At 36.0% G+C, this 25,883-nt stretch overlaps 2 protein-coding genes across 3 annotated transcripts in view; one reads left to right on the top strand and one right to left on the bottom strand.

Annotated features, from left to right (window-relative positions):
* Trmt6 (tRNA methyltransferase 6 non-catalytic subunit) overlaps window positions 1-6,911 on the top strand; it is a 52,881-nt gene extending 45,970 nt beyond the window's left edge. For both annotated transcript variants that reach the window (XM_090375613.1, XM_090375614.1), the window contains exons 8-9: window positions 2,413-2,602; window positions 6,719-6,911. In XM_090375613.1, the coding sequence (XP_090231739.1) occupies window positions 2,413-2,602; window positions 6,719-6,853 (325 nt within the window). In that variant the 3' untranslated portion in view covers window positions 6,854-6,911. The remainder of the gene's footprint in view (window positions 1-2,412; window positions 2,603-6,718) is intronic.
* Window positions 6,912-10,316: 3,405 nt separating this feature from the next.
* Window positions 10,317-25,883, bottom strand: part of LOC150084886 (diablo IAP-binding mitochondrial protein-like) — a 53,604-nt gene continuing 38,037 nt past the window's right edge. The window contains exon 5 of the mRNA XM_090376381.1: window positions 10,317-10,574. Within this exon, the coding sequence (XP_090232507.1) occupies window positions 10,317-10,574 (258 nt within the window). The remainder of the gene's footprint in view (window positions 10,575-25,883) is intronic.

Here is a 25,883-nt window from a genome sequence, read left to right as displayed (position 1 = left end):
TTGATCCCACTGTACAGAATTTAAAAACTGTCTGAGACCACTGTACTCCCCTTTACGGAAGCAAAAACCCTTTCCTTTACCCCTGACGGTAGTTACCTCTTTGAGTAAATCCCACTTCAGCACACTGTGATCACTGCCACCTAGTGGTTCCTTTATCTGCAAATTCTTAATACACGAATGATCACTGCTGATAACCAGATCAAGAGTGTTACTTTCTCTGGTTGCCTCTCGAACATGCTGCTGCAGAAAACAATCATCCAATAAATCCACAAAAGTCTGACTGGTGTGTGAGTGACCAACCCACAAGTTCCAGTCAATATCTGGGAAGTTAAAATCCCCCATTATAAGACATTCAGATTTACTGGCCCACTCTATTTCTCTGTACAATTGTTCATTGTACTCATTCAAGTCATTAGGCCTATAACACACTCCTACCCTATTTTTCCTTTCGCAGTGCTTATCTCGCACCAAACTGACTCAACAGAGCACTGTTCATCTATATTAACTGGGTGCACTTCCTTTGATTTTATGTTTTTCTTAATTAACAGCATAACACCCCCTCCCTTTCTGTCCTGTCTATCCTTTCTGTACACATTGTACTCCCCAAATTCCAGTTCTGCATTCCTTATATCTTTGTGACACCACGTCTCTGCTATCCCAACAATATCCGCCTTTGATGTCTTGACCAACACTTCAAATTCATCAAATTTATTTACTATACTTCTAGCATTGGTATACATGCAAGCATACATGCTCCTATGCCTATTCCTGGTTACCCTAACACATCCCATATACCCAACTATTCCATGATGACTGCCATCCGTCCCTGAAACCCCCAACACCCCTCGCTCCAGGTCGCTTCTTATTCTAATAGAAGTTGTGCAAGAATCGCCTTCACCTCTGCCTGCGGTTACTGTTAAACTGTTAGTCTTTGTATCCCCCCAAACTAGCAGTTTTCCGACCCACCTAACACTGCCTCGATAGCATCAGCAAATATTCTTGCACCCTTTCTATTTAAGTGTATCCCATCCCTGTAGAAGCAATCTCTCCTATTAACAAGTACAGTCCAGGCTGAAAAAAATTCTACCCCTTGAGCCTTGCACAATCTTTCCAGGGCCGAATAAATTAAATATCAATAGTATTTGAATAGAAACTATTAAATAGAAACAGTGAAGCGTATTACTATATAATTATGCGTTAGAGCTACCTAGCTACCTCAATTAAAAAATTTGAATTCCCTACCACTATATCCAAAAACAATGGCTACAAAATGGAACGAAATAACGGTTTTACCTATCGTAATAGGGGTTGCCGCTGTGTTGCGTGATGACCAAGTGCAAGCTCTGGCGTTGATGTGGGCAGCTGAGAGCCTGATGGGCCCCTCAATTTAGTTCCTTCGAGGGCATCCACCCTGTCCTTCAAGCTCTCATATAGGCCCATAAGAACGCTGAGTTGTTGCCTGATTTCGATACACTCCTTGCATCGCGCACACACAAAGACATCCCCCATGGCAATATCATGTTCCGTTCCAGAGAGTTCGGCAAACATTTCACAAGTTGCACATTTCTTTAGGCTGTGATGCGTTGGAGAATTGCCCCCCTCAGTTCTCCCCCGAGTCACAGCACTCCTGCCACTTTGTGCCCGTTGCTTTGCTGCTCTAGTTTGGGGCATGGTAGTTTAAATTAATAAAATCAATAAATTAAATATCAATAGTATTTGAATAGAAACTATTAAATAGAAACAGTGAAGCGTATTACTATATAATTATGCGTTAGAGCTTCCTAGCTACCTCAATTAAAAAATTTGAATTCCCTACCACTATATCCAAAAACAATGGCTACAAAATGGAACGAAATAACGGTTTTACCTATCGTAAGTAAAATCCACAAAAACTCTTTATCTAAATTAAAAATAAAAAATAACCAGCGTAACTATAACTATATGACTACGTATTAAGTACAATATAAAATAACAATCATGTAAATAACAGGTAAACACTTATCGTTTTTGCAGAGCCTGTAACTGATAGCTGTAACTTTTAAAGAGATTCAGCGCCCTCTGTGTTTGTAATGAGGTTTCTCTTCATTTTATACTTTTTTGCTTGTAATATATTATTTACTTTTATATTTAATTCTGTATTTGAATTTATTAACAGTATACAGCCTAGTTTATTTCTTATTTTAATTGGAGATTTGCCCTGTTGTGTATGTTTTGAAGATAAAAAAAAATACAGAAAAACTGGAAATATGTCTGTGTATAAAAAGCTGAGGGATTCACATTTTTGAAAGTTGACAGATATGTACATAGTACACTAAACTTTTTTTTTTTTAAGTTAACATTTTATTATATTTGTAAATAAAAAAATTCACATTAAATATTTATTCTGGATAGTAATATGTTGTTCTTCTGTAGGCTTATGATAATATGCAAACATAATCCTACTAACATTCTTGAATGCCTGCTGGATTTTCTTGCTCCTTCCCGTCCATTTGCAGTGTTTTCTATGTACCAGACATCACTGATTGATTGCTACAGAACAATTAAATCTAGAGGTGATAATATCTTTGTAAAGCTAACAGAAACTTGGTTACGAAAATATCAGGTAAATATTTTCTTGTTAAAGACTATTTTCTTAGTTTTACTTTTTTGAAGTAAATGCAATTGCCTGTAATTGTCATGCACCTGTAGATTGAGTAGTTCTGTAATTTAGACAGGAAACTATTTTTTACCCATTCTCCCAATTTTTTTTTTTTTCCAAAAAATATACATTCACTGCTAAATTTTCATTTTAAAAACAACTAATTTGATCATAAAACTTCATTGTCTGTAGTTCAAGAATTGGCATTTAGAAGCAGTTAATTATATTTATATGCAAAATGGGCAGGCATTAATTCAATATACATTCAATTTGCTATTAGCAGGAGATGTTATAGATAAAAGGCATTATTACTTAGTTGTAATTACACCTTTTATCTCTAAGTATCGACTTTATCCCCCACGTGGTAGTTCAGTTTTATTTTAAAGCATGATGTTCTTTAAAACATATATGTAAGGTTTTTCTCTGTCTTGTAGAATCTGGAAAATTTGTGTCTGTATATAGATGTGATTTTTCAGTATCAAATGGCTGGAAATACAATGTAATCAAACATGTATAACCAAAGAAACAAGGATAATGTGCAGTGCATATCAAGAATGCAGTGATGTGTTGATTATACAAGTATATTATTCAGAAAAATGTTTCCAGACAGTAAAAAATGTGGATATTCAAAAGCAAAAACAGCAGCCATTGTTGGTTAAATTAGGTAGAGAGTAAAAGAAGCAATAGAGGTGGTGTTGAAAGAATGCACTGTTTTTAATTGATACAGATAGCAGTAAGCATAGTGATTCCAATTTATATTCTGTGGTGGTGATGGCTTTTCATGCAGGACAACCTGAAAAGGTTTAAAAGGTAATGAATCATGTATGTAATTATTGGCTGTCTCTGAGTGAATGTTTAACTAGACTGATAGCACAATGGCAGTCCCTGACAAGTCTACTTAACAAAGGTTAGAAATCTGAGAAAAGAAAAAGTTTTAAAAAGTAATTTTCAATTACAAATGAAAGCTTCAAAACCAACACAATATGTGTATTATGCAAAAATTGGCAATGATCTTGATCAGATTATTGATCAAAGGTTTTTGGTGCCACAAGTGCCTATTGTTGCCATCTGCTAGCATATTTGGAAACAGTTTTCAGGATGACTGCATGCTTGTAGTCATGCAACAAAATAGAGATGTAATCTTTAATCTGGGTTTTAGCATTAGCAAATGATGTAGGAAAGCAAGCTTATACGGCATCAGAAAAAAAAAAACACATCCCATTTCACCTATTCGTTCCCTCCAGTAGTTTGTCTACTTCTTCCTTGAATTTATTTAAATTATCAACTTCCACAACAGATGGAAGTTTTGTTGCAGCAATCGACCACTTGCCTTTCTTGGTAAGAAAGTAAGATTGCCCCTTTTTTCCATTCACCAATCTCATTGCCCTTCTCTGTACTCATTCCAGCAGCTCCACATCCTAAAATGAGGCCTCCAGACCTGTATGCAGTAAGGGATAAAACCTGCTGAAAGTTTTTTGCAGAAATTTGGCTCAATATGGTGAAGTATTCATGAGTCAATGACAAAAGTGTGAGCAGTGAATAAGTTTAAGAACATTGAAAATGTTGAGAATTCTGAATGAGGGCAAGCACATCATATCATGACATCAGAAGCCACACTGGCAGTGGAGGAACTAGTGAGGAAACTGTTGCATTACTATTGAATAAATTCCAGGGTATGCAGGGTTAGTGTCTGTTCAGTGCATAATATTATTAGCAAGAAGTTGCACTTTCAAATAGTGTGGACTCGATGAATTCCTAGGCATTTAACACCAGAACTGAAGCCTTTTTTTTTGGTAAGAGTACCCCCTCTTACCAAGGAAGGAACAATGACTTAATGTGTTCCTTGCTTTTTGAACAGTATGAGTACGAAGAAGATGCCTTCTTAGAACATGCAGCAACCAGAGATGAATCCTGGATGCATTTTAACACAGCAGAAAAAAAATGCACAAGTTCAGAGTAGCACCATATAGGCTCACCTTGGCTAAAGAAAGTTTGTAGGCAAGCATCAGTTGAGGAAGTTTTATGCACTGCATTCTGGGATTGTAAAGGAGTGATTCTGGAATATTATCTGGAGAGAGAAGAAACAGTATGGGTGACAAATACATTGATATAATTTTGAATTGCTAAACCAAGCAATTCAAAAGAAATGTGGTTTACTGCTTTCAGGCGTGCGACTGCAGCATGATAGCACCCATCACATTGTGTGTTTTACAGTAAATCAGATACAGATGAAATATGTGGTATTACCTATTACCCCATTCTCACCAGACTTTAGGGTAAATTATTATTTTTTTTTTTTTTTTTTGCCACTAAAAGGACATCACTTCTTGTCAGACAAAAAGGTCAAGACTAGTGTTTCATGAGTGATTTCACCACAAAACTTCTCTCAAGGAATGCAGGCATTAATACAGCATTGTAGGAAGCATGTTGAATACAGCTATTTAAATTTTGCAGTTTTCATCCACATGACCTTTGTACTATCAATTGGCACTGACAATTTATGGTTGGTAAATGTCCACCAAAGCCACTTAAGTTTGAAAATAAAAGTATCTATTAAAGTGATTTAAATATGCATTTTAGTATTCATTATTAGTTTGGTCTTAAAAAATAATGAAAGAAAAGTTTGTTGGGCTTCATGGAGCCAGTTCTTGCATATAATTATTAATTGCTCTAAAGCAAGAATTTAAATTTTGCAGTGTCTTTAGAATCCACTAAAATACAAAAGCTAGCATACTTTTTTGATCTGAAGCAAGTGAATGGAGCATAAACAACCTCTGACTTGCATCAGAGGTTGTGTCCAGCCACTGAGGTGTACAGAAATTCTGATTTTGTTTCCTTCAAGTTTTGCTCACCAAGACAGAAGATAACACCCAAGTTCAGATTTAAAAAACATGCTATGTAAAGCATGTCAGAAGGGGATTTTATTTTAAAAAATTAATTAAAAATATGTGTTTTTAATATAGAAACAGTTTTACAGTTGTGTTTGTAATAGTATTAGTATTAGACAAACAGTACAAAGAAGCCACAGGCTTTTAATGCACCAGCCAAAAACACAATAAATTATGCACTTCTCTCCTCATGAAGGTAACTATCCAGCTGACCTATCAATTTCTTCAAAGAATCAGCCTCAGCTACATGTAGAGGTAGCTTGTTCCAGTAATCAGCGACTTACTAGCTAAAAGAAAACTTCCTACAGTTTAGTCTAAACCCTTCCCCGTAATTTTAATTTATGCCAAGTTCTGGAATTCTCTGTAACAGTGAAAATTACGCCTTCATTCATTTTATTAACACCTCTCAGAGCCTTATAAACCTCAATCAGGTCACCTCTGAGGTGCCTGGTTGCCAAGCTCTGTATCCCCAACATATCAGTCCTTCCTCATATGGTCTCCCCTTTTGCCAATCTCACCATGTGAATTGCCCATCTCTGGACCCTTTCAAGAAGCTCAGTGTCTTTTTTCAGATGAAATCTCCATACTTGGACACATCATTCCAAATGCAGTCTTACAATTACCTTATACAGTGAGATTATGACCTCCCTATCTCTACAGGATAATGTTTGATAAATCATCTATAGGATGATCACTATAGATGTCCTTCTATTAATTGGCGAACAATTTGAAAACAGTAGCTTAATCTTACCTAAATCATAACTGAATAACATTTTTGGTAGCTGGGACAAGGAGCCTGAAATCTGTACTACTTTAATGCTGGAAGGAACTTAATCAAGTTTGTTGATGTTTACTGATACACATCCTTATAACAGGAAACATTAAATTTCTTAAGTAAAATTTTTGAAAGAAAATGCTGATTTCACAAGTCAAGTAAAAATAAATAAAATGACTGTTGAGGACTTGATATAATTTTGCTACTGATTAAAAATTGCATAATATATGTCAGGATAGTTGTTTCAAGTCCAAAATTGATATTTTTAAAAATTGACAGGCCTGTAGCTGTCACGTTTGTTTTTAGTTTACAGAAATATGGCAGAAATACACTTTTTATTAAGTTAAACGATCAATTATCTAGAAAGTAATAAGAAAATTGTAATGAAGACTTTATTATAACCCTTTATTCTTTCAGATTTTGGCAGAAAGGACACATCCAGATATAAGTATGAGTGGCAGTGGTGGATATTTGTTGACAGGAATTAAAGTTGAAAGGCATTCATCTCAGAAAGAAATAACTTGTGAAATTCCACAAACAGAAATATGCTAAATGTTAATATTTTGTATAAAATACCATTTTTTGTTTATTAAAAATATTAATTTAAGAATTTCAGCCATTTTATAGAAGTATGTAAAAATATGCAGGATTATAAATCTACACAATTTATACTACTGTATTACACTTAGTCTACTCAGCTGACAGTAAAGCTGTCAGCTGAGTAGACTAAGTGTAAAGGCCATTCTGTGCAGTTAGAGAAGGGTGAAATGTGCAATTCAGGCCAAACTGTGTGTGTGGGGGGGGGCAGTATTGGAGGAAAATATTTCAACCTTTTCTCACCTCATTTCATATTAAAAGGTTTACTGCACCAATGAATTGGACCCTTGGCAGAAACAACCTCAGCCAAGCAGTCCATGGTTTTGGGCATATTTAGAATACCTGCTCTTTTAAGAAATACTTTAAAGACATCTTTTACTACACCTTGTGGTATGTTTTTGGAATGTTTCCTGGTTTTGATATACAGAAACAAATGTAAATATTTCAGAACAATATATACTGTGCTCATAAAAGCCATGCCAAAAAAGGTTGCACAAAAGTCTTGTTTTATTATTTGTGCATTTCTCTGATGGGTGTTTCACTAGAAACTAATTATAAAAAAAAATTTTCTCTTGCTGTTTTCAGAACTCAGAGAAATTACTTCTATTTCTAATGCTATTTGCTACAGAAATTTTTTAATGATGTAAAAGCAGCAAACTGTTTAAATAAAGAGACGAATCTTTAAAATTCTGTACTTGCAGTGAAATTACCCGTTGAATCAAAATAAGTAGGAAAATTAGGTTTCTTTTGCTGTAACATAGTTAAAAGACCAAAGGAATTTAGGTAAACAATATTTGTTTATTTTTGGTTTTTACTGTATGGTTTATCAAATTATAGTCTGAGATAATTATTTTGAAAGGAAACAAAAAATTGTATTTTCTATGCAAATGTTTAATTTTACAGTGATGACTTTTTCTCGCTTAAATCATTCGAAAAATTTTACTGGGTAGCTTTACACTTGGAGTGTTACTGTGCCAGTAACTTAATAATTTTGGAATTCCAGGTAACAAAACTGACTGTTTCATATCACTGTTTGTGGCATTATTACAAAAATATTTTTATTGGATTATTTTGACTTCAAATTTAAAGATTTTGATAGCCCTCACTTTCTGGTCAGTAATACTTAATCTTAATTTGGTTTTGCTTAATTTCTTGTTGTCTTGCTGAACAGGCTGCAGTGCTTTTTTTTTTATAATACAGGTACTGGACCATTTATCCGGCTACCAGAAAACTGGCTATTTTTGAAACTGGCAGGCTTTTTTTTTTTTTTTTTTTTTTTTTTTCTTCACAATGTGCAGGTGCAGAATATAGCAAGCGTGAATCGTAGCAATCAATTGCACGATTGATTGCTACGATTTTCAGTTTCAGTATGACAGCTGCTGTGTACACTTGCCCCTCTACATTTATGTGATTATCTGTCCCAATTTATTATAATTTTCATTTAATATCATGTCTAAAAGGAAACATATTGAGCTCAGTATACTGAAAAGAGTACAGTTACTTATGAGACTGGATAAAGGTGCTTCAGTGTGGCATTTGAGTGAGGAGTATGGTGTTGGTACATGTACTATCTATGATATCAAGAAACAAAAGGAACAGATACTTAAATTCTATGGTGACAGTGATGTGCCTAAATTAATGAACAAGTGCAAAACTTTACACCAGTCGAAGAGTGTAGACATAGACATGGACAGAGTGTTGCTTGAATGGATTAGGCAGTGTCAGAGTGAAAAGTTTCCACTTGGTCGTTCCATTATAATGGCCCAAGCTGAACTTTTTCATGAGGAATTAAATTTGACAACTCCATGTGAATATTCATCTGGGTGGTTCAACAGATTTAAACAAAGGCACAGCATTTGCAAGCTGAAGGTTTGTGGAGAAAAGGCTTCTGCAGACCACAATGCTGCAGCGGAATATTTAGATAAATTTGCCAAGTTGGTTTCCGATGAGGGACCGTCGGCTGAACAGATGTACAATGCAGATGAAACTTCTTTATTCTGCCGTTACATGCCAAGGAAATCTTATGTAGCACCAGCAGGGTATAAGGATTCCAGGGAACAACTTACAATTCTTGCATGTTCCAATGCAGCCAGCACCAACAAGTGCAAATTACTCACTGTTTGGAAAAGTCAGAATCCTAGAGCATTTAAGGGACTCAGGGTGTTTCCTGTGATTTATAAGGCAAATAAGCAAGCTTGGATTACAACACAGATTTTCACTGATTGGTTTCTAAAGAACTTTGTGCCTGATGCCAGGGCTCATTGTAAATCTGTGGGGACTACCTGATGACTGCAAAATTATTTTAGTGCTTGATAACTGCTGAAGTTCCAGTCAAGGACAATGCATGTGCTTTTTACCTGCATTCCAATTGTACTTTGTTAATTCAGCCTTTAGACCAAGGCATTCTTCGTGCGTTCAAGTGCAGATACAGGGATGTATTTCTGCAGAAAATGCTAGACACTTGCAACAAAGGTACAGGGATAAAAGCATTTAAAGTTAAAGATGCACTTTGGAGTGCAGCAAAGTCCTGGGACAATGTACCCAAGGATACTTTGATAAATGGCTGGCATAAACTATGGCCATGTTAACTTATTTCTTGACAGTGATGATGATGATGAACCTGATTTTTGTGGTTTTCATATGTCTGGTGAGGAAGAAATAGTGAAGAATTTATTGGAATATGCAAAAGGTTTATCATGTGAAGTAGCCAAGTCACTTGATGAAGGGGCTATACAAGAGTGTATAAACATTGATGGTTGTGCTCCAGTTGCACTCCGACTCACTGATAGTGAAATTGTAGATATGGTAATGAATGCTGATAAAGAACAAATCAGATGAGAGTGATGATGACAGCGCACTGAAAGAAGAAGAGAAAGTGTCTATAGATAGATGCATCAGCCTGACTGGGGAATGGAGCAAAAGAGCTTCATCAGTGAACAGCATATAATGTGGATATATAAAATACAAGAGGTTTCATTAAAGAAAAACCAAAATATATGAAACAACAGAATCTGCAGGATATATTTCCAAAGATCAACCAGAAACTTTCAAGTGAAGTTCAGTCTGAGCCTCAACCTTCAATACCTGTGCATCTTCTCTTCCTATACCTGTCACCCCAGATGTTAAATTGTCTTCAGATGAAGATTAGTGGATTAATATTGATTAAAGAGACCCTACTTTAGAAGTGTATTAATTTTTATCTGTTAAATACAATTTCTTTCTTTACTTTTCATTGTTTATTTTATATTTTAAGTATATATTAAGCCTTGTTCCAGAAAACTGGAAAATCCAGATCACCTCTGGTCCCAAGCTTGCCGGATAAATGGTCCAATACCTGTACTACCAATCTTTATTTTCTGATTCCATATAAAAAAAAAAAAAAAAAAAAGTTGTAATTTGTATCATTTAAATTACTCTGTTATTCATTTTCACCTTCTTTCACAGATGTTTTCTCTTCTTTACTAGTATCCACTGTGTGACGTATTCTCTCAACTTCCTTTAAATTAATTTCTTTTTCTAGTTTATTCAGTATATCCTTATTCCACCTAATATGCTGCTGTGCTAGCAGTAATCTCTCATTTGCTGCAACCCCTGCATACTCTGCTCCAGAATTAAATGCATTTTCTGCAGCTGCATTTATTAAGTTTTCTGCTGACATCATCTGACTTTCTAATTTCTGAGAGAAAAAAAGAAGCATAATAACAAACTTTTATTACTACATGTTTATTTAAAATAAATATCACAAAGAACTTAAATGCAGAATCTCTCTCTCTCTCTCTCTCTGTGTGTGTGTGTGTGTGTGTGTGTGTGTGTGTGTGTGTGTGTGTGTGTGTGTGTGTGTGTGTGTGTGTGTGTGTGTGTGTGAGAGAGAGAGAGAGTGAGATCATGAGGTCATATTTTGTGGAAGAATGTGAGAGAAAATGATTATAGCTAAATTGATGGAAAAATATAATTTAAAAGCTTACTACTGTTGGAAAATAATACAAAGATCGCAAACTAAATGTGTTATTTGTTCGAAGACTTTATAGTTTATTTAAAATAAGAACAATGTGCTTTGAAAGCTTTTTTTTTTACTGTATGTTTATTATTGTCATTGCAAGCATACTTAGGCAAGCAAAAGTGAGTGAATTGCATCATTACTGGAAAATTTTTACAATGGAAGAGCATGAGACTTTCAGCTTACTCATTGTTAAAAGCAAGATGGGCCACATGAATGCAGAAGAAGTTATTTATTCAGAACAGACCTAATATCAACTGATAACAATATGCCATTTATACTCAAAAGGCAGTTTCCTATTCATCTAGCTTTTGCGGTGATCACAAACAAGTTTCAGGCAAACTCACATCACAACCCATTTTGACTCATGGCCAGTTTTGTTGTGTTTAGTTGGATGTGAACTGTGGCTGATGTAAAAATTAAAATAGAGAAATGGCAAGTGATCTTAAAAGATATGAAAAGTATTTGTAGCTAGCTTCTATGTCGAAGGAGCATGTACAATACATAATATGCTTAGGTTTCTAATTTTTTTTTTTATTAATGTTGATTTAAGAAATCTTAATTTAAATGAATTTTAAAAAATTATCCCTCTCAAATGCAGAATTTTCTGCTGCGACAAGCTACTACATATACCGTAATTTAAACCACATTTCAGGAAATGTAACCACTATCAATTCCTGAAATGACAAGGATTTAACCACTATGGAGGTAGTAATTATTTCCAACACCCCCAACCACCAGTCTATACATCATAGCTGAATATGATATTTCTGAAATGAGGCTGAAAGGGCCATCATGTGCATTGATCTGTTTTTGTCGATTATCTAAGAATAAAGGGATGTTATCCCAGCCGTGCAGTTAAATGTAATGGAGGAATGTTACTACTATCTTTGCTGAGACAAATCACTGCTATAGAAACAGAGATCCTACACATCTCTGTTTCTATAACAATGCTATGGTGATATTCTTAATAAACCACTCACTGTTTGTACAGTTACTATTTAATACTGGATATAAAACCCTCTAGAATTGAAATAAAGTTTGTGAGGACTGGAAGTGAACTGAATAACCACAGAATCAACAAGAAATATGCTAAATATTTTATATTAGCTTATTTTAAAACAAAAGTGCAAAAATCAGAAGGCAAGCTAAAGGCTGAATGTCTCTAAAACCATAAAGAGCATACCAATCAGTGCTGGATTAAAGCACGGACAGTAGTGCCCTAGGCAGCATTATTTAAGGGGCGCCAAAAACAGAAGAACAATGAGGCAAGAAATATATATATCCTTACTAAAAGGGTGCCAAAAAATCTTTCTGCCCAGGGTGCGAAAATACCTTGGTCCAGCTCTAATACCAGTAACACATTATTCTAAAAATTACAACTCCAAAGTCAAGCAAAAGACTTTTCATGGTCTTGTTGTTTTTGTGCCAAAGCAACTAAGGATATGAGGCATTAGATGGATTTTGTCTGTTAACTATATTTTAGGGTAAGTTTCCCTATTTTACTCGATGAAAAATCAGAATTTCAGAGTTGGGGGCATGCAATTCTTGCACAAGACCTCAGATACTGGAATTATTTTCTCACTTTACCCATAACCATCAGGCAGAAACCCCACACCTGATGACGGGCACACAAAAAACATTTCATAAAAAAATAAACTCTGCTGTACTTTTTGGTTACTCATCAAAGAAATTTAAGTTCAATGACAGTCAAAATTGTGATCAAAAGCACTTGGAAAGGCTTTTCCACCTCCACCCCTACATTTATAGAATTTATTTTGTAAATGAGTGCTTCTTTAGTGGTTTAGGTGGTTCATTTGATTGTTTGCAGCAGTGATATGATGCTCTGCTTTCTATAACAAGAAATCATGGAAATTTCTTGCAGCACTTAAAACAACTTTTTTAGTAACAAATTTTAATTTTATTTTTGATAGAGAAGGTTATCTGGATATACTGTTCATCTTATTTAACAATTATTGTTTAAGGAATGTGATTATAAGAATGGAAAAGTGATGCACATGATTCCCAAAAAAAAAAAGAGAAAAAAAAAAAAAAGTTATCATACACACTCTCACATTTCAGGTGCATTTAGTTATGGAATAAAGTACCTCAGCGAGCAGTACTTAAGGATGATGAGTATACAGAGAAAAGAAGTTATATCTTTTTACCAAATTTCATCAACATGAAATTTGATAGAAAGGTTTCATAAAAATATCAAAATATCACTTGAAATTCAGAAAAGGGCTGGAGTTGCTAATCCAAATTTATAGCAATGATTTTTTTTTTTTTTTTTTTTCTTTTCGGAGTGAGGAACTGGGAAAGGTGGTGGGGGGGGTAAATAAATCTGAGTTGGACCTAAACCTTTCTGGTGACCAACAGAATGTGTTTTGAGAATTAGGTTCTGATCTGACTTTTTTCTCAGGTAATGTTTAAATATAGAATAATCTCTTAAATCTTTACAGTTTAACATTAAATAAAAAAGAAGAGGAATTTCATCAAGTATTGGGGGATGTAAATTTTATACAGTCATGGTTGGTTGGTTGGTTGGTTGATTGGGGATTTATTTGGCACATCAGCATCTATGGCCATAGCGCACCATACAATCATGGAAACTTGGCTATAGCTTCCCACTGTCCACCACAAAGAATGCAATGTCAAAAATTGTTTCAGCATCATACATTTTTTGATTGCAAGCTTTGCAGTTGTAACATATCACTCCCCTCAAACATCTCCCTATGCATGCTGAAGCAGCAGCAGCTGTGGAAAAGTTTCTAATCACCCTCAAAAGCTTTATTGTTGGCAAAATGATGAAAGGAAGTCAGCTTATGTAGCTTCAGCCAAAAAAAAAATAAATTATAATAGGTCTTTGAAATAAAATGACTCCTTTTTAATAATTTATTCAATTCTCCTTTCAATTTACCCAACCTACCAGTTCCATAAACACTAGGTGGGAATTGGTTTTAGTAATCACTCTCTGGCTGAAGGCAAATTTCCACACATCTGTTCTGCAGCTATCCTTTTTAAATTTAAATTTGTCCCCCCCCCCCTTATGCATGTCAGTAAAAGGTAAAGATGTCATGTAAGAGCAGTTGACCCCCAACCCTTTTAAGTTTTAAAACACTTTTGTTATATCACCAAGCAGCAGATGCTATTTCCAAACTTTAATATAATCAACTAATCTTTTTTTTTTCCTGCTCCCTTTCAAACAGATCTGTATCTTTCTTAAAATGAGAATCCAACTTGTATTTTTTTATGTGAACCCCAAACACGAGAGGTATTAGAACCTATAGTACTTAGTACCATGCTTAGGTTGGAGGTTGAGAAGACGAAAGAAGATATTTGTTGACATTGGATGAACTTCTGTAGATTGTAATTTTCCGGAAATATGTATGAAGGAAGGTTGTTCCAGAAAACGGCAGTTGAATGAATAAATGAGGAAGATGAAAAGTTGGTTCTGTGGGTTTGAAGTTGGACAGTAAATGGATGTTGGCTGGTGGCGGCACGTGTTTGGACTGTTTTGAAAGAGAGGGCGGGAATTATAGAAGCCAGTTCAGAAGAACAGTGCCCATGGAAGTATCTGTAGAAGAGGCTTGCAGCAGAAACAGTACGTCTGTGAGAGAGCGAGTGGAGAGACTCTGTTAGAGATGAATCATTAATTAACCTAACTGCCCTCTTCTGAATGGAATCAAGAAGCCTGAGAGAGGTTTTGGGGGCACCACCCCAGATGTGGGAACAATATTCCATAGCAGGGCGGATTTGCGATTTATACAGAGTGAGCAGCTGTTTGGAAGAAAAGTAACGCCAAGAGCAAAAGAGAAAACCAAGTTTTTTAGATACAGAAGAAGCAATATTTGTAATGTGCTTGTGCCAAGAGAGATTAGAAGTCAGGGTAATCCCCAAAAGAAATATATCATTTTGCCTAGAAATCGGAGTGTCACTAAAGATAAGCATAGGAGCAGAAGAATCCTTTTTGCGAGATATAAGACAAGACTGAGTTTTAGAAGGGTTGAAATCAACTAAGTTGTCTTTGCCCCACTGGAGAATTACCTGAAGATCGGAATTTAAGGAATTGGTAGCAGATTTTCGAGAAGTTGAAGCTGATTGAGCAGGACAAGGTTTCTCAAAATGGAAAGTTGAATGCAATGTGCTATCATCGGCAAAACTATGGATAGGATTTCCAGTCAATGGAAGAAGATCATTAATACACAGCAGGAAAAGAGTGGGGGAAAGAACTGAACCTTGGGGGACACCAGCATTAGTGGAGAAGTTAGAAGACAGAGAGCCATCTACCATCACCCTCAGTGAGCGATCAGAGAGAAAACTGGATAACCAATTACTAAAAACAGTTGGCAAACCATAAGATGGAAGCTTGTTTAGAAGACCTTTATGCCAAACACAATCAAAAGCCTTTGAGATGTCAAGAGCAACTACTTGTGTTTCACCGAACCTTTCCATTGAATTAGTCCATAAATGGGTAACATAAGCCAGAATATCACCAGTGGATCGACACTGACGGAATCCATACTGGCGATCGTTGATCAGATGGAAGGTTTCTAGGTAGTTTAAGAGTTGGCAGTTAATTGATTTCTCCATTACTTTAGAGAGAGTAGAAGTAATTGCAATGGGACGATAATTGGATGGGAGGGATTTGTCACCCTTTTGGGAACTGGCTGGATATGAGCAAATTTCCAAGCAGAAGGAAAAACACCTTTGGAATAAGAAAGGGAAAAGAGGCAGCAAAGAATAGGAGTAAGTTCAGGAGCACAGGTTTTGAGAACAAGTGGAGAAATACCATCAGGACCTGGAGCTTTCTTAGCATCAAGATTCATCAAAATCCTTCTGATATCCTTTTGACGGAAGACCAAAGGAGGCATTGAATGAAGCATGGTGGGAGGTGTTTTACCAAGATCATAAATACATGAGCTGGAAGAAAAATGGGATGCTAGCAGGTCAGCTTTATCCTTGGCTGAAGTGACAACAGAACCATCTGGTTTGGACAGAGGTGGGAGCAGAGATGGGCAAAAGTTGCGGCCAATAGCTTTGGCAAGAGACCAGAATGCTCGGCTACTATTAGGGCAAGAAGCAAGTTTTCTACTCTTAGCCTGTTCAAACTCTAGTTTGGACTGATTAATAACTGCTTTACAATTGTTGCGAGCTTTGGTGTAGGCAGAAAATGAAACTGAAGAATTAGAAACAAGCCAATTAGGTTATGCAACATTCTTCTCTTGAACAGCTTTAGCACGTTTATTGGAAAACAAGGTTTAGATAAGGGACGAGATTTTAAAGTGGAGTGTGGGATAAAGGATTCGATTCCTGCAAGAATAATTTCACTGACACGATCTGAGCAAACATTGACATCAGACATTTTGAAACAGTAATCCGACCAAGGAAAAGAAGAAAAGAAGTCTCGCAGGTCATCCCATTTTGCATTCTTGTAATGCCAAACAACACGAGGTTGGGAATAGCCATAAGATAAAGGTTCCATTGGAGAAGAGACAATCACCAAGTTGTGATCTGAAGTGCCTAAAGGACCTCTCACTTCGACCGTGTACTTAGAAGGGTTGTTTGTGAGAAAAAGATCAAGCGTATTGGCTGTATGATTAGGATTGTCCGGTATTCTTGTAGATAAATGAACAATCTGTGCTAGGTCATTAGTAATTGCAAAAGCCTCAGCATCTCGACCTGCTGGGTCGGTGTGACTAGAAAACGGAAGCCAGCTGGAGTTGTGAACATTAAAATCACCAAGGAAAATTACCTCACTGTTAGGAAAGTTGGACTGGAGAAAGTCAAGTTGCAAAGAGAGGAAGTCAAAGAGCTCCAAGTGATTAGTGGAGTTGGGAGAACGGTAGAGACAACAGATGAATTTGACACAATGAGGTAGAGAGATTTTAAGCCAGAGAAGATCAAAGAGAGGAGATTCCAAATTGCCAAGTCTCTGACAGGGAATATCAGAACGGACATATGCACAAGTACCACCTTTGAGGCGAAAGGAATCATACAGCGAATAATTTGGGCATCTGAGATGAGCAGTAGTTGAATCAACCGATAACTGAGATTCTGTCAGAAAAAGTAGATGGGGTTTGGCAGACTGCAAGTGGAAATGGACATCGTTGAGATTAGAATTAAGACCATGTATATTTGTGAAATGAATTAGGAAGTCCTTGGGAGGTTTAGATCTTTTCGCAGATAAGCTTGCTCTATTAGTTTGACAATTCATGGTGTATTCAATAGTAAGAAAAAGTGGGTGGAACATGCTGTATGAAGTAATGAAATTTTTAGATATGGCGTACACGTGGCAAGAATATACCCAGATCCTTTACATAACGTGGCCTCGGCAATGCTCCCCGCATACACACTACTCGGACTCCCTCCAGTCACTATCTGGCAGAGTAGAGGTAGCAAGATTATACACTAGCTGATCCGGAAGCCTCCTAGAGAGTTACCAATAGATTCGGTCTGGTGTACTAACTAGCGGCCGGCCTGCGAACACCGTTTTAGAGCTGTACCCTCGAAATGTAAGGAATATTGGATCTCGTCACGATGTTCATCATAACCTCAAAAGTCATCAATCATACTGCATGATGGAAGAGATACGGAAGTGTTGACCGGAACTTAGCTCTAGAGACTAAACATGGGTTCCACCACTTCAAGCCTCCCATAAGCAAAGTGGTGGTACTTCACCGGTTGATGAGAGTCATCTACCACCTAGTATTGCCTGGTAACATAGAGGGGCGGCATTCCTCCAATGTGGTGTGGGCGCCACACCTCGACCCCTGCTTACGTTGGTTCACACCTGGGTGGTCACCCACCATGTACTTGTGCATGGAGGTTATACCCAGGATTACTAACAGTCCCACCATCATGAAGGTGCAAGCAGAGGATTTGGCTGTCACAGACCGTCTGGACTTTGCCGAAATTGGGTCCACTTGACTTGAGTGTCACCCGAATATCAGTTCCATCAGCGTTTTAGACTCCCAGGTAGCAAGTACAGCTTGTCTGGCATGTCTGAGAGAATGTCTGTGACAACTTCAAGGACCAATGTATTGTATGCAGTATTCTAGATATGGCCTAACCACCTCATTATCTTTGTTAGAAAAGTTCCCCTATATCATTGCCAAAATTCCAATAGCCATTTTATCTGTGCACTGTTCAGAGAACTTCATATCAGAATTGTATAATTACCACAGGTCTTTTTCATTATCGAGTGCTTTGAGTTTAGCGCTAGCCAAATGCCTTATCATGCATGATTAGAAACAAACTGTGTGAGATTAAATCAAAGAGTTTGATTTTCAATGAATCTCTCAATCATATCACAGCATGAGTTTACTGATAATGGGAAACATGCTTTAATACAGTTTCCTAAAGCATAAAGATACTGAGTGCTCTATATTTTTGTATGTTACTGTAAACTAAAGATATGTATGAAAGAGGGGATTTTCAAATTTTGTTTGCGTGATTTTAATGAGATCTGGGATTGGGAGACTTGACAAAATCATTCTAAAAGAACCAATTATAAAATTTCATGAAAATTCATTTACTGAGAGTTGAGTTATTACATGCAGACAGATGGTTATAATGAAGTTAACGAGCACTATTTATGCATTTTTGCAAAAAGAACTATTGAAGGGAGGCATAATTTTTACAATAGTTTAATGTTACAGAGGGCATTGCATTGACCAGAAAAACCTTTTTGACGAGAAATATTCAAAATTACTTATATTTTAATGTGGGGTGAATTTTCAACCCCACGCTGACATGCATTTTAGAATTTAATATTAACACTGGCAAATTAATAGGTAATTATTGCCATAACCTGATTAATCAAGTTTTTACATATGTATAGAGAACAGCTGTGACAGAGGTTTCAGGTGAACAAATGATGTGTGGGATTTGTAGAGTGAAGTGAAACCCATGACCATTGCTAACTTGAAATTATACAGCTCTTTAAAATTGATTTGCAGATATAAAAAAAAAAAAAAAAACTGATTCAGAATTCAGTATGACTGATGATAGTTCTAATGCTGTGATCAATGCTGCAGTCGGATTAGATAACTAGAAGTGTCTGAATTTGTTGCCACTGGCAATGAGAAGAAAGTCACCAAGAAAGACAGTGATACTGCTGCTGAATGGTGTTCAAAAATCTGACAAAACATTTAGAGCAAAAATCATGATAATGCTACCACTCAAGTTCTAAATGTAATAAACTCAAGTCATACTACAAAGGCTGTAGAAAACATCTGTGTATACCTGGTCATAACACAGGGCACCATATTCAGTTCTTACGATGTTTAAATATATAATAACTTAAAAGAAAAGAAGTGAGTCAAGCATTTTGAAAACTAAAGGTGATAATTTGTTTTTAACTCCTAAAATGGATGGTTTTGTATATCAAAAAAGTAACTGTGCGCCAGTGCTTCTGGTCTAACACTCAATGATTATGTTTTCTTTGATCCTCTTTACCTTTATACATGGAAAAAATGTGCAGGTAGATTATTTTTGGGTAATATGTACAATTTTTGTGTTATCAAATGCAAGTATCATCATAATGCTATAATATATATACATATGCCTGATGTGGCCAGGAGTGAGAGTGCAACAGCATGTGCTCTCTGAGTGGACCGGGGTTCAAGCCTGTGACTGCTAAATACGATTAATGTTTGTACAGTAATTGTGCCGTTATTTCGATTTTTCCATTATCGAGAAAGTTTTATTTTTAATATATTTAATTCAGAAATAATGAGGCTAAATAAGAATAGAAAGATTAAGAATGCAATTTTATTAACTGCACATAAAAAACAAACATGTTGACGATCCAATGTTATATTCTGCCATCAATACACTCCTACTTACACCCTGTTCTTTTTTCTGCATGGCTGTAGCATAGTGATATCATCGCCATCCTCCCCACACCGGGTGGAAAAGGCCCAGGTTCTAATCACGTAGATGAAGCGAGGTACTTTTATGGGGTTTTTCACTCCATGGCTGAGTTGGTTGTTGTTGTTGTTATTCGAAAGCTATTGGCGCAAGAGCAGCTTAGGCTATAATGCGCCTAGCCTAGGTAGGAGAGTTTTGTATATCAGCATTTTTTCACTTTACTTGTGGTTTATGGCAGAACCAAGACTTTGCTATATATATTGTGTAGTTTCTCTATAAAAGGTGTACTATTAATTTTATATGTTTTGAAAGTATCCAGTTAACTTGAGGAAGGAGAAAACTTCGGTTATATTTGGCCGGTCATCTAAAATTGTTTTAAGCATGAGATTGTTTTGTTTATTCATTATTGATTGAAAGGCTCTTTGACGTTCTCTATGAAATTTTGGGCAGTTCACCATGAAGTGATGTATAGTCAGCGGAACTTGACAGTTTTGGCATTGAGGGGGATCTTCACCTCTGAGTAGGTAACAGTGTGTCATATGTGTATGCCCGATTCGCAATCGAGCGAGGATCACTTCTTCCTGCCTATTCGATCGGAAGCTAGTAGACCATGGTCGAAGTGTTTCTTTTATTAGGCGAAGTTTGTTGTTAGTCTGATCTAGCCAGTGTTTTTGCCATTGTTTTATACTGCTTTGGTGGATCAAGGATTTGTAATCTGTATATGGCATTGTATGAAAGGCATAATCAGATGTGGAAGCTTCTTTTGCTGCTTTGTCTGCTCTTTCGTTTCCAGTTATTCCTGTGTGGCCTGGGATCCAGCAGAATCTGATATTGTGATTTCTTTGTAATACCTTTGATACTGAAAATTGGATATGTTGTAGGATTGGATGTCCTTTGGTATTTGCGTTCTGCAAGGCAGTAACAGAGCTAAGCGAGTCCGTGAAAATAATGCTGTTTGCTATCTGTTTATGTTTGATGTGGTTTATAGCCATTGAAATGGCTTGTAATTCAGCAGTAAAAATACTGCATTCTTTTGGGAGTTGTTGGATGAAGGTACGATCCTCAAAATGAATTGCAGCTCCTACACAAGTCTCTGATTTAGACCCATCTGTATATATGAAAGTGTGATTTGGATATTGTTCTTTGTATGCTGCATATAACTGCTGGTAGTTTTTTCTGGATAGAGTGTTTTTCCCCCAGGTTTGAAAATACATATCATATATGGGTTGAACTATGCACCATGGTGGAATGGTCTGTGCAATTGCAGTAGCTACGTTGTCATAATCAAGCTCTCGGCTTAGCAGTAAATCTTTCAGACGGATGTTGGCAGGTCGATTCATCCGTGGATGGGCTTGGTATATGTTTTCCCAGTTATATGAAAACAGAAAGACTCTATTTGGATGATCACTGATAGATTTTATCTTGACGGCATAGTGCAATAACAAGTTCTGTCGTCTAAGCTGTAATGAAGGTTCATGGGCTTCTGCATAAAGGCTTTGTATAGGTGAAGTTCGAAAAGCGCCGAGTGCTATACGGAGTGCACTGTGGTGTATGGGGTCTAACCATCTCAAAGCACTTGGTTTAGCCGAGTCATAAACAGCTGCTCCATAATCTAGTTTGGCACGAACTATAGATCGATAAAGTTTGAGAAGTGTATATCGATCTGCTCCCCAAGTTGTTGCGGAAAGAACTTTGAGAATGTTTAATTTCTTTAAGCAAGAAAGCCTGAGTTGTTTAATGTGATCAAGGAATGTTAGTTTCTTATCCAAAAGAAGTCCTAAGAATCTTATGCTTGGTATTACTGGGATAATATGTCCGTCAAGTTTCAATTCGGGATCAGGGTGTAGGTTTCGTTTTCTACAGAAGTGTATACACGCAGTTTTTTGTGTGGAAATCCGGAAGCCATTTGTTTGAGCCCATTTGCTTATTTTGTTTATTGTTCCTTGTAGCTGACGTTCTATACTTCGCATATTCTGAGAGTGATGGGAAATGCTGAAATCGTCAACGTATAAAGCAGCGTCAACGATTCTTGGAATGTGCTCGGTTATTGTATTTATTTTAATAGCGAACAGGGTAGTGCTAAGCACAGACCCCTGAGGCACTCCTTCTTCTTGGATGAAAACCTTTGAAAGGATTGTCTGCAGCCTAACTTGGAATGTCCTGTGTTGCAAGAAATTTTGGATATATTTAGGAAGATGTCCACGTAAACCAAGGAGGTGTAGGTTTTGTAGGATTCCATAACGCCATGCCGTATCGTAAGCTTTTTCTATATCAAAGCAGATCATGACGTGATGTTCCTTGCGGATGAAGGCATTCCGTATACTGTTTTCTAGTTTTATAAGTAGGTCTAGTGTTGAGCGATTTTTCCTGAAACCATGCTGTGCCGGGTCGAGAAGATTATTACTGTTCAAATACCACATTAAGTAGTTGCGTGGATTGGAAAGATCCTTTCCCGGTTTTGGGAAGGCCAGAATTATTGCATGATGCCAACTATGTGGAAACTGGTTTTCTAGAAAGATTTTGTTGAACAGTTCAAGTAATGCCATTTGGGATTGGTGGTCAAGTTCCTTTATCATCATGTAGTGAATTTGGTCTGGTCCTACAGCGCTTTGCTTTGTCTGCGACAGAGCTGTTTTTAATTCATGGAAAGTTAACGGAAGGTTGTACTGTTCGTCATTTCTTGTGGAAAAATTCAGTTTGTGTTTTTCTATTCTTGCCTTGTATGTTTGGAAATTAGGAGTATATGATGTGGTTGCTGATGTTTTGGCAAAGGTTTCACCCAGTGCATTGGCTATTTCTGAAGGCTGTGCGGTGATTTGTCCATTCCAGTTTAGGATTGGGGGTGGATTAATCTGGTATCTGCCATTCATTTTTCTGATTTTATTCCAGACAGTTTGAGATGATGTGGGACTTGTTAAAGTGGATGCAAATTTTATCCAGGATGCTTTGCTACTGGCTCTTCTAACATACCTGGCTCGCGCTCGTGCCTTTTTGAATAATACTAGGTTCTCTGTAGTGGGACATCTTCGGAAATTATTCCAGGTTTTAATTCTCTCTCTTTTAGCGTGTGAACATTTTTACTACTTAAACGTTTGGGACTGTAGAGTTAGTTGGCCTCAGGCATAGATAGCAAGATTTTTCCCCCAGAAACTGGTGTTTTTTTGTCCAGCAAAACAGGCAGGGAACACAAGTAATTTACAGCACAATACACATGGGTATATGAATTAACTTTGCGGGTGACACTAATGTAATAGTTTGAATTATATCAAGTTTGTCACTAAGCTTTAATGTTGTTGTTCTTTTCTTCTCTGTATGAGGTTTATTAACTTCAGTAGCCATAGTGAGGGGTTTTTAATTTAAAATAAATGTAAAACAGTGGTATAATCACAGATTATACCGCTGTTTTACAGAATTCACTTTCAGAATAGCAAACGTAAACAAATACAGTAATCATGTGACTTGCCGTTTTATTTTTTCAGCACTGCAAGATATCTGTGCTGTATGTAAACATCTGATCTCAATCTGCCATTAGTTCGAATGTTCCGTTATTTGGGGTGCTGTTATTTCGACAGTCTACTGCAGTGTTTCTCAACCTTTCGTTGTTGTGGTACACATTTAAAGACACTAAAATTTTGCAGCACACTACAATCACTATTATATTCATATATATATATATATATACACACATATTCACAAACTGTAAGCTATTTCTGTTGGGTATATTTAATAATACACTTATTATTTATTTTAAATGCTTTCAATGTTCTTTTCTAAACATACATGAATTGCATGAAATTTAAAAGAAAATATGTAAAAAATTAACATTTTTAAATCACATATACAATTATAACATTTTAATCAGTCAGACGGTTGGGTTTGATGGAAGCACACAGTTTTTTAATATGAGAATTTGTTGTGGATAGGGTTACTCTCAGCTCTTCTATCAACTTTAGTCTCTCTCTCTCTCTCTTTTAAAGCTGAAAACCCTGTTTCGCAGTAGAAATAAAATTCTAATTACCTTTTCCGAAATTCATGGATATTCATTTTGAATTTTGCTAATATTAGCACTATTAAAGTGAATTTCCAGCGATTGGTCACTACAGATCTCAAGCAATTCCTCTTGCAGATTAAATTCTAACATCGGTTTCTTGTTGCAAATGGGTCTCTTACCCACACATATTTTTTGGTATCAAGGGATGGAAAGTAATCTCAGTATGCATCATTAAAGAAAATTGATGCTGACTCCAGTTTCTCACATAATTTTCCGAAAATATGTATTTTTTGTGGTCTACTTTTGATATAATTGACCATTTTAGCCGCTTGATCAAGTACAAGTTTTAAATCGGGTACGACTGTCTCTGCTACTAGATCTTCGCTGTGTATAAAATAGTGTGGTGTAATAATATTTGAATTGTGTTGTTTTACTAAGTTTACAAATCCTTTTAGTGCTCCTGTCATTGCGGGAGCACTGTAGGTACAAATGTCAACACGCGAATTCCAAAATATACCACACTTTTATAAATAATTATTCATTACTTTTAAAATATCTTGGCCGGTTGTTCTTTCATTAAGTTTGTCACAACAAAAAAATAATAATAATGTGTCATTTTCGATAAACAAGACAAATGCTATTAATTGGGCTTTCCTGTTAATATCTGTAGAATTATCTACTTGCAATGCAAACAGTCGCCCAAAATTATTAATATGTTGAACAACTTGTTCTTCAATATCATCGGACATCTTTTATACACCTGCTAATTGTGCTGTTTGAAAGTGGTACTATCATTATTATTATTTTTTTTTTTTTGGCTTCCTCTCCCAAAATACTTTTCACGATTACCCGACATGCTGGTTAAATCAAACTTTCTGCAGATTTCTTTTTTTTTTTTTTTTTTTTGCCACCAGTTCAGCTACTAAATAGCTGGCTTCTTGCACTTGATCGGATATTTTAGCCACATTATAAAATTCTGTACCTTGTTTTCTAGTAGAGACCAGCAGTCTTTTAAAATACTCCACAGTTTTGGACAATAAATTCTCGTGTTTCGTAGAAAAGAAAAATGACGCTGCAATTTACTCAGCACCATTGATTCATTCAACAATTTTAAATCACATGTCACACAAAGGTTGAGGATAATGTTGGGTACCAGCATATGAAAATCCCATCCCCAAATAATCATCATCATATTTACAATAATATGTTTTCTTCTTTTTTCATGTTGATGGTTGCTTGTTTTTGTTTCTGTCATTTTTTACAAGCTCGCTGTTATCAAGTTGCCTCTTCTGATTTCCTTTCACTAAAAATTTATCCATCACTAATAATTTCTAAAAAGAATTAAAGTTACTTCTAGAATGTACTATTGCAGTTAATTTAAATACCTGTTCTATACGAATTAACTGAATATGATGTTTTAGAGATATAAAAGCACAAAAAGTACTTTTAAAACATAAAGGAAATTTCGTACTAAGCTGCTTACAAGTTGCACTCATACAACTGCAGGGTGCCTGGGAGAGACCCTCAAGTGATAAGAATGGCCGAATAAAGGTGAACAGATCTAGTACTAGGAATGAAAATGTGATGTCACATAGACTGCTTGAAGGGTCTGGGATTGGTTCAGTGTAAATAAACAATTTTTTTTTTATTTGAATTAATTTTTATTATAAAACTTGGATATATTAATTTTTTTTATTTGCATTTTCCGCGGCACACCTGAAGCATACTCACCGGCACACAGGTTGAGAAACATTGGTTTACTGTATGATTTATTGTAAACTCCACTGACCTGGTGGTCATGCCTGATTATATAAACAAGAACATTTTTTATATATATATATATATATATATATATTTTTTTTTTTAGCTTGCTTTATATGCAAAGTGGTCAACTGAGACCAGTGGAGTGCTAATAATTGGAGAACTACATGACAGTTTATTATTCAATAAGCTTAACTCTTTTCATCACAGGCTTAAATGCACAATGAAAACAGAAAAGGATACATCATTAATTTTCTAAACCTTACTACCATCAAGAGCAATAGTATATCTAAAACTAAAATATTAAGCAAAACAATCATGCAAATATAATTATCATTAATACCAAGTTTAAAAAAATCTGT

The sequence above is a fragment of the Mastigoproctus giganteus genome, chromosome 6, assembly GCF_048544385.1.
Source record: "Mastigoproctus giganteus isolate SK-2022 chromosome 6, ASM4854438v1, whole genome shotgun sequence".
In the NCBI taxonomy this organism is placed as follows: Eukaryota; Metazoa; Arthropoda; class Arachnida; order Uropygi; family Thelyphonidae; genus Mastigoproctus; species Mastigoproctus giganteus.
This window is presented reverse-complemented; position numbering and strand designations above follow the sequence as displayed.